Source organism: Pleurodeles waltl, chromosome 3_1 (assembly GCF_031143425.1).
Source record: "Pleurodeles waltl isolate 20211129_DDA chromosome 3_1, aPleWal1.hap1.20221129, whole genome shotgun sequence".
In the NCBI taxonomy this organism is placed as follows: domain Eukaryota; kingdom Metazoa; phylum Chordata; class Amphibia; order Caudata; family Salamandridae; genus Pleurodeles; species Pleurodeles waltl.
In genome coordinates, this window is record NC_090440.1 from 164,512,223 (window position 1) to 164,529,295 (window position 17,073).

General features: G+C 47.2%; 1 protein-coding gene across 12 annotated transcripts in view; it reads left to right on the forward strand.

The window, feature by feature from the left end:
* Positions 1 to 17,073, forward strand: part of HERC1 (HECT and RLD domain containing E3 ubiquitin protein ligase family member 1) — a 1,155,039-nt gene that overhangs the window by 323,017 nt on the left and 814,949 nt on the right. For all 12 annotated transcript variants that reach the window (XM_069222059.1, XM_069222062.1, XM_069222061.1 and 9 more), the window contains exon 26: positions 9,784 to 10,049. In XM_069222059.1, the coding sequence (XP_069078160.1) occupies positions 9,784 to 10,049 (266 nt within the window). The remainder of the gene's footprint in view (positions 1 to 9,783; positions 10,050 to 17,073) is intronic.

A 17,073-nucleotide genomic window follows, 5' to 3' on the forward strand; every position in this document is an offset into this window, starting at 1 on the left:
CTACCTCCCTCACTCCTCCTATCTTCCTATCTCTCTAGCTCCCTATCTCACTATCTAACTCCCCCACTCTCCACCTCCTCCTACCTACCTATCTGTCTATCTATCTATTTCCCTATCTATCGACTTCTCTATCTATTTTCTCTATCTATTTCTCTATCTCTCCCCCCCTCCCGCCACCCCCTCTACTACCTATCTCCCTATCCTCTCACTCTACCTCTCTCCCTCACCCACCTCTACAACCCCCCCTCCCCTATCTTCACAACCCTACTCCTATCTCTCTCCCTAATCTCCAAACCTCCTAACACTCACCCTCCTCCACCCTAAACCCCCTCCCCCAGCTCCTCTCACTCTACCTGTCCCCCCCCCCTCCCTCGCGCTTTCCCGCCGCGACCTCCTGCACGCCCCCGCCCCCCAGCTCCCATTCGCCCCCAGCTGACCCCTCCCCCCCCCTCCTACCTCTTATGGCGGCCGCTGCGCGACTGCGCAGCGGGCGCGCGCAGCGGGCACGCCGCTGGCGCGCCGGAGGCGCGCCAGAGGCAAGCCCGTCTGCGCCCGTCCGCGCCTGGCCCGCGCCCAGCGCCACGACCCCTGGTCCCCAGCTCCCCCAAGCCCCGCTGATCCGCTACGACCCCACCACCCTCCACGCCCTCAACCCAGGGCGCTCCAAAACCTGCTTCCTAGCTCACCCCAAACGCACCCATGGACCCTTCGCCTGCAACTCCTGCAAACGCATCTTCCACCACGCAACTACCACGACCACAAGCCCACGCGCCATCAACCACCTCAAGTGCATCCTGGTCAACGCTCGTTCCGTCCACAAGCACGCCGTTGAACTTTGGGACCTCCTGGACTCCACAGCCCCGGACGTCGCCTTCATCACGGAGACATGGATGAACGCCTCCTCTGCTCCAGACATCGCTACCGCCATCCCCGAAGGCTACAAGATCTCCAGAAAAGACCGCACCAACCAAGTAGGAGGAGGTGTTGCCATCATCTTCAAAGACTCCATCAGCGTCACCACCTCCACCGAAGACCCCCCCCTCGCCGCTGAACACCTGCATTTTCAGATTCGCACCGACCCAAGGACCACCCTCAGAGGATCCCTCGTCTACCGTCCTCCCGGACCTCGCGCCTCTTTCAGCGACGCCATCGCCGACTTCATCTCCCCGCACGCCCTCGCCTCACCGGACTACATCCTCCTAGGCGACCTCAACTTCCATCTGGAACAAAACAACGACCCCAACACCACCACCCTGCTCGACAACCTCGCCAACCTCGGCCTCAAACAACTGGTGAACACCGCCACCCACATCGCCGGACACACGCTCGACCCTATCTTCTCCGCCAGCAAACACGTCTTCTTCAGCCACACCTCTGCCCTACACTGGACCGACCACAGCTGCGTCCACTTCACATTCCGACGCGAGACCTCCCACCTCCGCACTCAACCCATCCCTCGTCGACAGTGGAACAAGATCCCTGAAGAGCAACTCTTCTCCGCTCTCGCCGCCAACCAACCCACCCTCACCACCGACCCCAACGACGCAGCTCTCAACCTCACAAACTGGATCTCCAACTGCGCTGACAACCTTGCTCCCCTCAAACGCACGCATCGACAGACCAACACCAAAAAACCTCTCTGGTTCTCTGACACCCTCAAAGAATCAAAGAAAACTTGTCGTGCCCTTGAGAAGGCCTGGCGCAAGGACCACACCGCTGACAACATGACCGCCCTCAAGAACGCTACACGCGAACACCACCACCTGATCCGCACTGCCAAAAGGAACTTTTTCACCGACAGACTAGACAAAAACAGCCACAACAGCAGAGAACTCTTCAGCATCGTCAAAGAGTTCTCCAACCCCAGCGCCAGCGCCAACGCCGTCACGCCCTCACAGGATTTGTGCGAATCCCTCGCCACTTTCTTCCATCGCAAGATCAGCGACCTCCACGACAGCTTCGGACACCAGACCCAACCATACACCACTGAACCCGCTTCCCCGGACATCACCCTCAACAACTGGACCCACATCAACACGGAAGAAACCAAATCCATCATGAACTCTATCCACTCCGGCGCCCCTTCGGACCCCTGCCCGCACTTCATCTTTAACAAAGCCGACGACATCATCGCCCCGCACCTCCAGACCGTCATCAACTCTTCTTTTTCTTCTGCTACCTTCCCCGAATGCTGGAAGCACGCTGAAGTCAACGCCCTACTAAAGAAACCTACGGCTGACCCAAGCGACCTGAAAAACTTCCGCCCCATCTCTCTTCTACCTTTCCCAGCCAAGGTAATAGAAAAGACCGTCAACAAACAGCTGACCACCTTCCTGGAAGACAACAACCTGCTCGACCCTTCACAAACCGGATTCCGAACCAACCACAGCACGGAAACCGCCCTCATCTCAGTCACAGACGACATCAGAACCCTGATGGACAACGGTGAAACAGTCGCCCTCATTCTCCTCGACCTCTCGGCTGCCTTTGACACCGTCTGTCACCGCACCCTAATCACCCGCCTACGCTCCACCGGGATCCAAGGCCAGGCCCTGGACTGGATCGCCTCCTTCCTCGCTAACCGCTCCCAAAGAGTTTACCTCCCTCCGTTTCGCTCAGAACCCACCAAGATCATCTGCGGCGTACCTCAAGGCTCATCGCTCAGCCCGACACTCTTCAATGTCTACATGAGCCCCCTCGCCGACATCGTACGCAAGCACGACATCATCATCACCTCCTACGCCGACGACACCCAACTTATACTCTCCCTCACCAAGGACCCCGCCAGCGCCAAGACCAACCTACAAGAGGGTATGAAGGACGTCGCAGATTGGATGAGGCTCAGCCGCCTAAAGCTGAACTCTGAAAAAACGGAAGTCCTCATCCTCGGCAACACCCCGTCCGCCTGGGACGACTCCTGGTGGCCCACGGCCCTCGGCACCGCACCGACCCCCGCAGACCACGCCCGCAACCTCGGCTTCATCTTGGACCCTCTTCTCACCATGACCAAGCAAGTCAACGCCGTGTCCTCCGCCTGCTTCCTCACTCTCCGCATGCTCCGCAAGATCTTCCGCTGGATCCCCGCCGACACCAGAAAAACCGTGACCCACGCCCTTGTCACGAGTCGCCTGGACTACGGCAACACCCTCTACGCCGGGACCACCGCCAAACTCCAAAACCGCCTGCAACGCATCCAAAACGCCTCGGCCCGCCTCATCCTCGACGTACCCCGCAACAGCCACATCTCCGCACACCTGAGACACCTGCATTGGCTCCCAGTCAGCAAAAGGATCACCTTCCGTCTTCTCACCCACGCACACAAAGCCCTCCACAACAAGGGACCGGAATACCTCAACAGACGCCTCAGCTTCTACGTCCCCACCCGCCCCCTCCGCTCCGCTGGCCTCGCACTTGCTGCCGTCCCTCGCACCCGCCGCTCCACGGCGGGTGGGAGATCTTTCTCCTTCCTGGCGGCCAAGACCTGGAACTCCCTCCCCACCAGCCTCAGGACCACCCAGGACCACTCCGCTTTCCGGAGACTCCTAAAGACTTGGCTGTTCGAGCAGCGATAACCCCCCCTTTCCCCCCTAGCGCCTTGAGACCCGCACGGGTGAGTAGCGCGCTTTATAAATGTTAATGATTTGATTTGATTTGATATGCCATAGTATATCTAGCAGCTGAATCACACCCACTGCTTGAAAGCTCAATTTTGAAGACTGCTTTTCACAAGATAAATCATTTTCATTGCCATTTCAAGAATATTAATTCTTGTGCTTACCTTTCGGGCAATTATTAGATATTTTAAGAACTCCGTTATTGCTTCATACGGGTCTCAAGATACGTTATTTTAATGCCATTACTGTGTTCATCATTTTTACATGGATACATTGATTTTCTTTTCGATGTCAACATAACCAGGGAATGTGTAGTGCTCTGAAATGTTTCAAATCCTTGTATCTGCCTGCTTCGCATGTAGCCCTCATTAACCAGCTTTTTCACATTCTGCCTACCTATGTGCTGATTCAGTGGTGTTACGTGCCTTTCACCGTTTTTCACATTTTATTATGAGGCCTCAAAAAACGAACCAACACCCTTTGAATTTGTGATAATAATTTGGGTCCTGGATTGAAATAGTATTATTAGGTAGTCTTAGTAATTTCACTCTCATATCTGACAGACAGAAGGCAGCCATGATCTGGAGAGTGTTTTTTGTTAATCATTTCATCTTCCCTTTTGGGAAGTTGCCATTGGTAAGTAGTTTGACTACTATTTCCACCTGAGCTCGCATATTCATACAGAACAGCCTATTTCTTGCTCCATCAAACCTTGTCTAAAAAAGTTCACGTATATATGGACCTTTTCCTCTATATCACATGAATTGGCTTCTGTTGTATGTGGTAAAAAGGCAAAGTCAACTTGGCACCCCCCTCAGGGTGCCATGCCCACAAAACCCTGCCTGTGGCATAGGTAAGCAGGCCTTACAGCCCTAAAGCTGGGTGCACTGTACCACAGGTGAGGGCCTACCTGCATGAGTAATATGCCCCTACAGTGTCTGAGTCCATTCTTAGACATTGTAAGTGTATTGTTGCCATATTAAGTATATGGTTGGGAGTTTGTCAAAACAAACTCCACAGTTCCATAATGGCTACACTGAATGCTGGGAAGTTTGGTATCAAACGTCTCAGCTCTTATCTAATACTGGAATTCCCCCCTAGGGCCCCTATTACTTATATCATGGGAATTCTGCCTCTGGTGCGCTGGTGATTGTGGAGCTGTGGCTACAGTGGGTCATAAGAGCGCAGGTGCTGAAACTAGAGGAGTAGAAGGAGATGGTGAAAGTTGCACCGGCTTCTTTAACACATTATTTTACGACTGGGCAGAGGCAGGATTGCAGATTTAGGCGGTAAGACAGGAGTAGAAGGAGATGGGGAAAGTTGCACTGGATTGTTTAACACATTACCTAAAGACTGGGTGGAGGCAGGATTACAGATTTAGGCAGTGAAACCACTTCTTCCTGATTAGTTCAACCTTCGCCTAGATTTTTTTGTTGACTTAATTGGCTTCGGTTAGGCCCAATATCAGTCAGCAATTTGATGACTAATAGGTGACTTATATAGGTCTTTAAAAGCTCCCAAGCGTCACCTAGAGAAGGACGGGGTTGTACTGAGAAAGACTGGTTCCTATGCCCATTTAAATTTGGGCGCTCTTCTCTGCTGCTTAGATGGTCTCTCCATCTCCAAGAAGCTCAAAACAGAAACAGAGGCCAAGTCATTCATGGAGTGGCAATCCTCTTGCTGGACAGAGATAGATAACCCCAACCACCTGAACTAAACCGCTGTGGCCCACTGGGAGAGCTAGGAGCCTGCGTTGGAATTATAGTATCTTCAGTACATGGTGCTCCGGTTGCTTGGGTGAAACTATCAAAAGTGGTGAAAGAAGGGCCAAGCGATTCTCTGTTGTGAGCGAGAGACACCTCTCAGCAAGTTTAAACTTGTTTTCCATGAGCCCTTACCAAAAATAATCAATTGTTGAGCGCCAGTGTTTTATTTGCGAGTCTGTGCTTCCTGCTGGGATTGCCTTTCTTTTCCGCATGGCCCCACAGACGAGCAATTAAATTAACAAGAACTCACCATAATGGTAAGTAATAGCCAGCAGTTCACAATCAGGCACACTGCTTTGTCCCATCAATGGCAATCAGCTAATGGCCGCAGTCAAGTTTCAGTTATATATGTACGGTTACCACAAAGTAAAAAAAATGCTAACCAAGATGGGGGTGGTCCTGGCTGGGCCGGGCCTGGCCTCTTATGGGCTAAGATGGGCCCTTTTTGGCCCTGGTGCAAGCTGAGGCATGTTGCATGCATCCCTTGCTGCAGGAAAGCGAACATGTTTTATTGGTTTATCACGCCCCACTCTGAGGGAGATGGAGGCTGGGGGACGAAGTCCTACCCCAGCTGCTGTAGCAAAACAAAGTCTCCTGCCAGGATCCGTGAGTCAGGTGAAAGTTGCTTCTTCCTGCTTCCCGCACTGCAGGAAAGCGACTGTGCGTTATTGGCACATCAGGGCCCGCCCTGACGGAGATGGAGGCTGGGGGACTACGTCCTGCGGCAGCTGCTGTAACACAATTACTTTCCTTTTCATATTTAATAAAGTATTTGTATATAGAACTGGATTTAAGACTGACGACACACAGCTCAGCCTCTACCTTACCGACTCAGCCAGCACCGCCAAAGCAAACCTCATAAACTGAAGGAGTAACGTTGCTGATTAGATTAAAAACAGAGACAAAATCGAAGTCCTTATCTTTGGCATTAATCACTCCTTCTGGGACGCCTCTTGGTGGTCATCCGAACTTGACCACCCTTGATGACGATGCCAAGAAACTTGAGATCATCCTGCACACGAACCTCTCCATAAGCTGACAGGTCAACTCTGTCACCTCATCATACTTCCACATCCTGCAAATGGTACACAAGATTTTCATGTGGATCCCACTTAACACCAGCCGAACAGTACTCTTTGTCTTATTACAAGTAGACTTGATTACAGAAATGCCCTCTACTTCAGAATCCCAGCCCATGTTCCATGCCGACTCCAAATCACTCAGAATGCTGTCACCAGACTTGTCATGAACATTTTGTGAAATAACCACATCTCTCTTCACTTCAACAATGTCCACTGGCTCCCAGTCCAGGACAGATGTAAGTTCAAGCTTCTCACTCACGCCTAAACAGCTCTCCACAACAACAGTCCAGCCTACCTCAATCACAGTGTCAGCTTCTACCAACCCACAGACACTTTCGATCTGCGTCTCAGGCAAGAGCACACCTCCTTTGCATCAAGAAGATGAGAAGCGGAGGACGGCCCTTGTCATACCTCGCTGCCAAGACCTGGAATGACCTCGTGCAACACCTCAGAATCTCTCTTTTTCTCATGGACTTCCATATTCTCCTCCTGGATACCTTCAAGGGCGATTAGCCACACTCTACAAATACATATAACAAGTAAAGGAGTAAATTTTGCAAAGCTGTCATACAAATCTACCTTGTGTAACGTATGCTCCATTTCTTAGTCACTTCTGCTAATGGTAGTTATTCCTTTGGGAGTCTGACTTTCAGTCTTTTTGTATAAATTACGTCAGGAACATGCTTTGTGTTAGTATAACATTAAGGGGGTAATTACGACCCTGGCGGCCGGCGGTATGTTGGCGGTAACACTGCCAACAGGCTGGCGGTGTTCCGCCAGCAATTATGACCGAGACGGAATTGCCACGGCCATACCGCCGGCCCCTCCATTTTCCCGCCTGGATTCCGCCTGGCAGTCATAATCCCCAGGGCAGCGGTGCAAGCACCGCTGCCCTGGGGATTATGAGTCCCCGACCGCCGGCCTGTCCGTGGTGGTACACACCGCCATTGAAAGGCTGGCGATAAGGGGACTTGGGGTGCCACGGGGGGCCCCTGCACTGCCCATGCACTTGGCATGGGCAGTGCAGGGGCCCCCAGGCATAGCCCCGTTGCGCATTTCACTGCCCGAATTTCAGGCAGTGAAATGCGCAACGGGTGCTACTGCACCCGCTGCACATCAGCATTGCCGCCGGCTCTTACGAGCCGGCTGCAATGTTGATGTGACATTTCCGCTGGGCCAGCGGACGGTAACACTGTTACCGTCCGCTGGCCCAGCGGAAATGTCATAATAGGGAGACCGGAATACCGCCGGCAATGGCGGTATTCTGTCTCCCGGGGCCTCAGCGGACTTTTCAAAAGACCGCCGAGGTCGTAATGACCCCCTAAATGTTCCCCTGATTCTCCATCTGGAGTCTCACTGGAAAGCCCACAGAGATGGTGAGCCCTCTTGCCACCCACCAACTTCCTTTTCAAAACAAGCTTTTTCCTTCTTCTGCACAAATATCCGGATACAAATCCGGAAGAGAAGTTGATCTTCTCCCATCTTTCTCCTTCTTCCACGGTTCATCTACTGTGCTGTTTTTTTTTCCTGCACATATGTGAAGACGAAACTAACACAACTGTTCCACATGGAGGGTCAAGTGCCAGTTTGTTGTTCCTCAGGGCTCCTCATGAGAAGCTGTAAGCCTGAACCTCCAGCCGCTTTTCCAAACCTGCTTGAATTCCAAACGAGTTTCAGCAACTTTTCACAGTCTGAAGCAAATGACTCTATTGGAATGTGAGAACTTAAGAACTGCATGGAATACCAGGGTGGTATAAAGCCAGACCATGGTTCAACAGGGGCTCATTTAAACAATATTTCACATTCAGTATTTTAACAATTACCAACCTTTCATTCAAGGAGAGTGTGAAATTGAACCAAATAGCTCTCGGCTGTTTTGCGAAAGTTTTAAATTGATCATCATTTGTATGTAGCCCCTGTGTACTCGAAATAAGTAAATATGAGGAGAAATTGAAGAAGAGTTTATGTAAGTAAAAAAAAAATCAGGCGATCCAGGAGGAACAACAAAATAGTCTTCCTGGTATTAGAATACACAGACATATTGTTAATATCATGGTAAGAATCCTTAATATTTGTATGTTTGTCAACAGCATCTTTACCTTCTACATACAGTGAGAAGGTCATCAGTGGACATTATAATTTGAGCACAAAAACGGTGTCTCATGATAACAAGTCGGTGTTTAAAGAGGCAGTTTTAATTTTTGCACCATTGTTGCAGCTCTATGCACAGTCAATGTGACAAATTGTCATGAGAAAGCAAGATGGCATTGCAAGGAAGTGCAGGTCGTGCCTTTCAAGCAGCAGAGTTCCAATTCCAGGATGGCTATTGCTATCCAAAGTGCCTCATAATCTTGCCATTGAAAAGGTTAGGAGTATGTTCTGCAAGGTCTGTTGCTGGTGCATTTCCCTGCATCATGTTGTTGCAGGAATGGAAATACTGTGCGCCTATGTCCTCCGAGACAATCTGTCCTTCCTGTAAGTGGCCTCAAAATGACTGTGGTGATGTTTTTGCTCAGTTGCTTACTCTGGCACTTAGACTTTGGTATTAGTCCTCACAGACAACTTCACAACCGTTATTCCAAAATCTGGAAAGAATGAGGACTTGTAGACTTTAAAGAGAGGCCCAATCACTGTATAATTACTTGTTAGAATATGTAATTCATAGCAGATTGAGTATCAATCCTGCAGGACTCCCAGGCTGACAGGTTTAGTAGGCATTTTTGGATATTGTGGATGTACACATTTCGTTCCTCTGTTTCACTTTCAATGTCTCAGTTGTGATGTACTGCTGTTGTTTCTGAAGTTTCTTTTTACAAGCTGAGACCCCAGTGAACCTAAGTGAGTCAGTCAGTCTTTTTCTCTGGGTACTTTCTTTTCTCTCCCCATCGTAATCTGATTACCATCATAACTAGAAGATTATTCCATTGCGGCAGTTAAGTATTTGTTACAGTTTCATCTTTGTATTATTCTTCTGCAAATAGGGTATTGTTTTAATTCAAAGGGTACTTTACCACAGTGCATCGGTCCAAGCCCATTGGTTAAACATGATTGTGGCTTTTTCTTTCCATATTTTCCATGCATTGCTCCCTTTGGTTTTTAAGTATGTGTGGCTTCTACTGTATCTTTTCAGTGATGGCCTGTTAATTTTCTACCTATAGATAATTAATCACTAAAGTCAGTAGACCTTCTTGCTTATGCGAATTGTCTAATTTGCTTGGTGCATGGTTTTAGCTTACAATGCTTAGTTTTTGTTACGATCAGTTCAGTTGCCTAATATAAGAGGGCTTTGCTATTTTACACTTGTCTGTGTTTTAAATACAGGGCCTTTACTTGGTCAGTCTGAACATTACAACGACTCCTGGGCTCGGCTAAAACACAAACATGTGCTGTACAGCTCTTATTTATTCGAAGAGTCAGATTACGAGCTTAGTAAAACACTTGGACTTCACACATTGATTGAAAATATTGTGGGCTTCGTAAGCGGAGATATTGGTAACACGCCTGGATTCAAGGAGCTAGAGGAGAGTATGTCGACTAACCCACAGGCCTGCAGCATTGCAATGGAGCAGCAGCAGCAGCGAGCAGAGGTTAGTTATATTAAAAGTTAAGTTTAGTGTACTCTAACCAGTATGTGTGAAATATTTCCAAATTTTTATTTCAGCGTTGAAAAAGACTACATTTTTCAGTTATTTTTGGCTAAGCACTTTGGCGATATCGCTTCTCTATTAATGAGTAAGTTAACATTGACCCGAATTTGAGATGTTCTACCTCAGCCTTCCTACAGTGTTAAGAACATTTCCCACCTTGTAGCAGAATTGGAAATTAAACCTTATTACAGTACTACATCATTTCAGAGACAAACTAAAACGAACTGCATCATCCTGATGAGCCACACTAATGAAACGTCATTTCTAATGGATATTTACTGTTGCAAATTAAACTTTGACACCAGTCGTCAGACTGAATTCAGAAATGTTTTCAGCCATTGCTTGTCACTGACGTTAGGTGGTGCCTTTTGGAGTCCTATCAAGTGTTGTGCAATGGTGCCACGAGTGCTGTACGCAGTAAATAATTGGTGCCCATGCACCAATGACACTAGCTCCTTTTTTCCACACTGCTACAGATGCGGGATATAGGTAGTTTGTTTTGGTCACACATTCTTTAATGAAGGATCTTTATCCATTTTTCTTTAATGTTTTTGTCATTACTTTTCAATATTAAAATATGTGTCCTACTAAGATTTTCTGGCTTTAAGCCTTGTGCTCTGTTATTAGTCACTTATGTGGCCAAGATACACTGCATGATACATGGTTGTGTGACCTTGGTGCTGTGATGAATCCCAGGACCATTGGATAGAGGGAAACCCCACTAATGTTGGCTTCACACGCAAGTCATTCCCAGTCACCCTTTAAAATAAGAAATAAAAAAATAACTCATACCTATTCTCAGATGCATTCACCGGCTCAGCTCACACAAAGGATAAAAGAGGCCATATCTGTAATGAGCATAAATGAGCGCCTTTGAGCCATGGTTTCAAAGCCAATTTCTGCTTTGGATGCTGCACTTATACATTCAATTTCTACTTCAGTAGTTTTGCAGACTCCTAGAGCCAAGACACTATCTCACATAAAAAAGTAGAGATTCCCCAAGTCCACTTTTAGTCAAGTTTCCTTCAAACGAATGGACGGCCTTTCAGTTCTGATTGGGAACCTGTCCTTTTTGGTACACAATTCATAAAATACAGAGGGTGATGAAAATAAGACGGATACCGCTTGTTCCCCTTGGATACCAATGCCCAATTTATGGTGTACTTACCAGAGCTTAGTAGACTGGATGTGTCACCAGAAATTAATATTCTCAGTTGTGAGGGTCCTGCAACAGCACAGGAGGTACAATATTCCCCTTCCATTAGTAAATAATTTGTGTCCGCCATTTTCTTTTATTAAAAAACGGTCCCGGGGGTTCAAATTTGGGCTGTAATGTTCCGGAAGGGGTCAGGGTAGAGACTCCCTGGATACAAGTGGGGTAAAAGCTTAAATTGTGTTGTTAAAATGCGTGTATATATTTTTTGCCCAAGATCTGCTGATCGATCCGCTGTGCTCAGAGTGACCCCCTGGTGTAAATCCACGGATGGATCCGCAGATTTTGCAAAACATCAAAAAATATATATATATTCATACACCCACTCAAAGACCCAGATAAACACTGTCACACTCACTCTCACACCCGAGTAGACACTCTTGCATTCACTGTCATTCTCAGACAGACACTCCCACACCCACATAGACCCTCTCACACCCACTTTCACACCCACATAGGAATTCTCACACTTACTCTTTTACCCAGACATACACTCTCACACCTATTCTCACACCCAGACAAACCCTCTCACACCTATTCTGACACCCAGAGACACTGGCCCTGCGGCCAACCCCTGGCGCTCATGGCCAAAGCATTGCCGTGCGTAGCAGTGCTTGTATCTCCATATAGTAATTACAATTACTTTACGTAAATAAAAACATCGAAATTAACTGTGAAAAAACAAAGGTTACAGGGATGTTATAGTTAGAAAATATAATTTTTTTTAAAACATAGAAATTCACTTACAAAACAAAAGTTGCAGGGACGTTATAGTTAGGCTCACATTTTAAAGGTTAAAAAAACCATAGACACCTGTTATAGTTACTTATTTCAACTAACTATAAGTTGTGCCCTAAGATAACTATGACTCACGCCCTCACAGTACACTGCTAATCACACCAGTTAGTACAGCACTCAAGACATCTTTTAGAACATCATAGGTTAACATAACTGTAACATATGTTGTAAAATTATTCCAAAAAAAATGTTTATGGCAGGGGCATGCGTTATGGTTCCCTTAGGGCACGAGTTTTAGTTAGTTGAAATAACTCTAACTATAACAGGTGAATTTCTATTGTTAAGTACGTTTAAAATGTGAGCCTAACTAAAAAGTCCCTATAACTTTTTTATGTGAATATATATATATGTGTGTGTGTGTATATATATATATATATACACATATATAATGTGTATAAGTTCGATGGCATGTGTAGCTGCAGATACACATGCTGTGCACATCCCCCCATCTGGTGTTGGGCTTGGAGTGTTACAAGTTGTTTTTCTTCGAAGAAGTCTTTCGAGTCACGAGATCGAGGGACTCCTCCCATTTCAGCTCCATTGCGCATGGGCGTCGACTCCATCTTAGATTGTTTTTTTTCCGCCATCGGGTTCGGACGTGTTCCTTTTCGCTCCGTGTTTCGGGTCGGAAAGTTGGTTAGAATCTCGGAAAAATCGTCGGTATTGTTTGCGTTCGGTATCGGGTTAGTTACAATAGATCGACACCGACTTTTGAAGAGCTCCGGTGGCCCTTCGGGGTTTTTTCGATTCCCCCGTCGGGGCCTGGTCGGCCCGGCCACGTGTCTCTTCAAGGCTGATGGAACGGACCCCATTCCGCTTCTGCCCAAAATGTCATAACAAGTATCCATATAAAGATCAGCATCTGGTCTGTAACTTGTGTCTGTCTCCAGAGCACAAGGAGGATACCTGTGAAGCCTGTCGAGCGTTTCGGTCGAGGAAGACATTAAGAGACCGAAGAGCGAGAAGACTGCAGATGGGGTCGGCGCCGACAGGACAAGGGCGTTTCGAGGAGGAAGAAGAAAGCTTCTCCATCCACGAATCTGACTTGGACGAGCTCGATCCCGAAGAAACGCCGAAAACCGCGAGTAAGACGTCGAAACATAAAACTCATGAGAAGACAACAAAAGCCCAGGGGACGCCACCGCCAACAGGCCATGGCTCAACCCGAAAAATAGGTGACCGATCATCGGCACTGAAAAAGGGCATGCATGTGGCGAAGTCATCCGACTCCGGTCGAGATACCGCCACACAACAATCTCGGGCCCGAGACAGCGGCTTCGAGCAGACTCTGCACCGAGACAGTGGCACCGAAACGGTTCGGCACTGAGACATCACGACGCCGAAAATAAAGAAGGTTTCCTCAGAGCCAAAAAAGGCGACTGAAAAGATTTCGATTCCGAAACACCCAGCCTCGGAACCGAAAACAGGTTCCTACACAGAGGAACAGGGATTGTCCTCCCAGATGCAAGGACATAAGTTCGGAGAGGAACTTGAATCTGTTGAGCCAGACTACACTCAAAGAAGGCTCCACATACAAAAAGACACAGGGAAGATAAGCACTCTTCCCCCAATTAAAATGAAAAGAAGACTTGTCTTTCAAGAAAAGGACAAGCAGCCACAGGCAAAGGTGGCAAGACAAACAACTCCACCACCATCTCCACCACCATCAATGCACACATCACCGGTGGCCACTCCACCACTGATGCAATCCCCGACTCATACTGCAATGAGTCAAGATGATCCTGATGCGTGGGACCTTTATGATGCTCCTGTATCAGATAACAGCCCAGACTGTTACCCTGCGAGGCCGTCGCCACCTGAAGACAGTACATCCTACACGCAGGTGGTCTCAAGGGCAGCTGCGTTTCATAACGTCACCTTGCATTCAGAACCAATTGAGGATGACTTTTTGTTTAATACACTCTCTTCCACTCATAGCCAATACCAAAGCTTACCTATGCTCCTGGGAATGCTAAAACATTCCAAACAAATATTTCAGGATCCTGTAAAAGGCAGAGCCATAACTCCAAGGGTGGAGAAGAAGTACAAGCCACCACCAACAGACCCTGTCTATATTATGCAGCAATTAACACCAGATTCTGTGGTTGTTGGGGCAGCTCGCAAGAGAGCAAACTCTCATACCTCGGGAGATGCACCACCGCCAGACAAGGAGGGTCGCAAATTCGATGCTGCGGGTAAAAGAGTTGCAGCACAAGCAGCAAACCAATGACGTATTGCCAATTCACAACCACTTTTGGCAAGATAGAATAGAGCTCATTGGGACGAAATGCAGCATTTCATAGAACACTTACCCAAAGAGTTCCAGAAAAGGGCACAACAAGTGGTAGAAGAAGGACAAAGTATCTCCAATAATCAGATACGGTCATCAATCGATGCAGCAGATACGGCTGCAAGGACAGTAAATACTGCAATAACGATAAGGAGACACGCATGGTTGTGTACGTCAGGATTCAAGCCGGAAATACAACAAGCCGTGCTGGATATGCCCTTTAATGAACAGCAGTTGTTTGGGCCAGAAGTCGACACTGCTATTGAAAAACTCAAAAAGGATACTGATACCGCAAAAGCAATAGGCGCGCTCTACTCCCCACAAAGCAGAGGCACATTTCGCAAAACACCATTTAGGGGAGGGTTTCGAGGTCAACCTACAGAGGCCACAACCTCACAAGCAAGGCCCACTTATCAATGCCAATATCAGCGGGGAAGTTTTCGGGGGCAATATAGAGGGGCACAATTCCAAAAAAATAGAGGGAAGTTCCAAAGCCCCAAAACCCCTCAAAACAAGCAGTGACTTCCAAGTCAGACATCCCCAACACATAACACCTGTGGGGGGGAGACTAAGCCAATTTTACAAACATTGGGAGGAAATAACCACAGACACCTGGGTACTGGCAATTATCCAGAATGGTTATTGCATAGAATTTCTCAAATTCCCTCCAAACGTCCCACCGAAAACACACAATATGTCGAAACAACATATAGATCTTCTAGGACTAGAAGTTCAGGCATTGCTACTAAAAGAAGCAATAGAATTAGTACCAAAACACCAGAAAGGAACAGGAGTTTACTCTCTGTACTTTCTCATACCCAAAAAAGACAAGAGTCTGGGACCTTTATTAGATCTCCGAACATTAAATACCTACATCAAATCAGATCACTTTCACATGGTGACATTACAAGACGTAATCCCACTACTCAAACAACAAGACTACATGACAACACTAGACCTAAAGGATGCATATTTCCATATACCGATACATCCTTCACACAGAAAGTACTTAAGGTTTGTATTCCAAGGGATACATTACCAATTCAAGGTGTTGCCATTCGGAATAACAACTGCGCCAAGAGTTTTTACAAAGTGCCTCGCAGTTGTAGCTGCACATATCAGAAGGCAGCAAATACATGTGTTCCTGTACCTAGACGATTGTTTAATCAAGACCAACACGCTAGAAAGGTGTTCACAACACACAAAGTATGTCATAGAAACCCTCCACAAACTAGGTTTCTCAATCAACTACACAAAGTCACACCTTCTGCCGTGTCAAACACAGCAATACTTAGGGGCGACAATCAACACAGCAAAAGGGATTGCCACTCCAAGTCCACAAAGGGTTCAGGCATTTCACAATGTAATACAGGCCATGTATCCAAAACAAAGAATACAAGTCAAAATGGTGATGAAACTCCTAGGCATGATGTCCTCGTGCATAGCCATTGTCCCAAACGCAAGGTTGCACATGCGGCCCTTACAACAGTGCCTAGCATCACAGTGGTCACAGGCACAGGGTCAACTTCTAGATCTGGTGTTGGTAGACCGCCAAACATACACCTCGCTTCAATGGTGGAACAGTATAAATTTAAACCATGGGCGGCCTTTCCAAGACCCAGATGCCTCCATGATAGGGTGGGGAGCACACCTCAATCAATACAGCATCCAAGGACAATGGGACACTCACCAAAAACAGTTTCACATAAATCACTTAGAACTATTGGCAGTATTTCTAGCGCTAAAAGCATTTCAACCCATAATAAGCCACAAACACATTCTTGTCAAAACAGACAACATGACAATGATGTATTACCTAAACAAACAGGGAGGGACACACTCAACATAGTTGTGTCTCCTAGGACAGAAAATATGGCATTGGGCGATTCACAACCACATTCGCCTAATAGCACAATTTATTCCAGGAATTCAGAATCAGTTAGCAGACAATCTCTCTCGGGATCACCAACAGATCCACGAATGGGAGATTCACCCCCAAATACTAAATACTTACTTCCAGAGTTGGGGAACACCACAAATAGATCTATTTGCAACAAAGGAAAATGCAAAATGCCAAAACTTCGCATCCAGGTACCCACAAGATCAGTCTCAGGGCAATGCGTTATGGATGAGTTGGTCAGGGATATTTGCTTACGCTTTTCCCCCTCTCCCACTCCTCCCATATCTAGTAAACAAGTTGAGTCAAAACAAACTCAAATTCATATTAATAGCGCCAACATGGGCAAGACCACCTTGGTACACAACACTACTAGACCTCTCAGTAGTACCTCATGTCAAACTACCAAACATACCAGATCTGTTAACGCAACACAAACAACAGATCAGACACCCAAATCCAGCATCGCTGAATCTAGCAATCTGGCTCCTGAAGTCCTAGAGTTCGGACACTTAGACCTTACACATGAATTTATGGAGGTCATAAAACAAGCTAGGAAACCTACCACTAGACATTGCTATGCAAATAAGTGGAAAAGATTTGTTTATTACTGCCATAATCAACAAATTCAACCCTTACACGGATCTGCCAAAGACATCGTAGGATACTTACTACATCCGCAAAAGTCAAAGCTAGCTTTTTCTTCCATTAAGATACATCTTACAGCAATTTCAGCTTACCTGCAAATTACGCACTTAACTTCTCT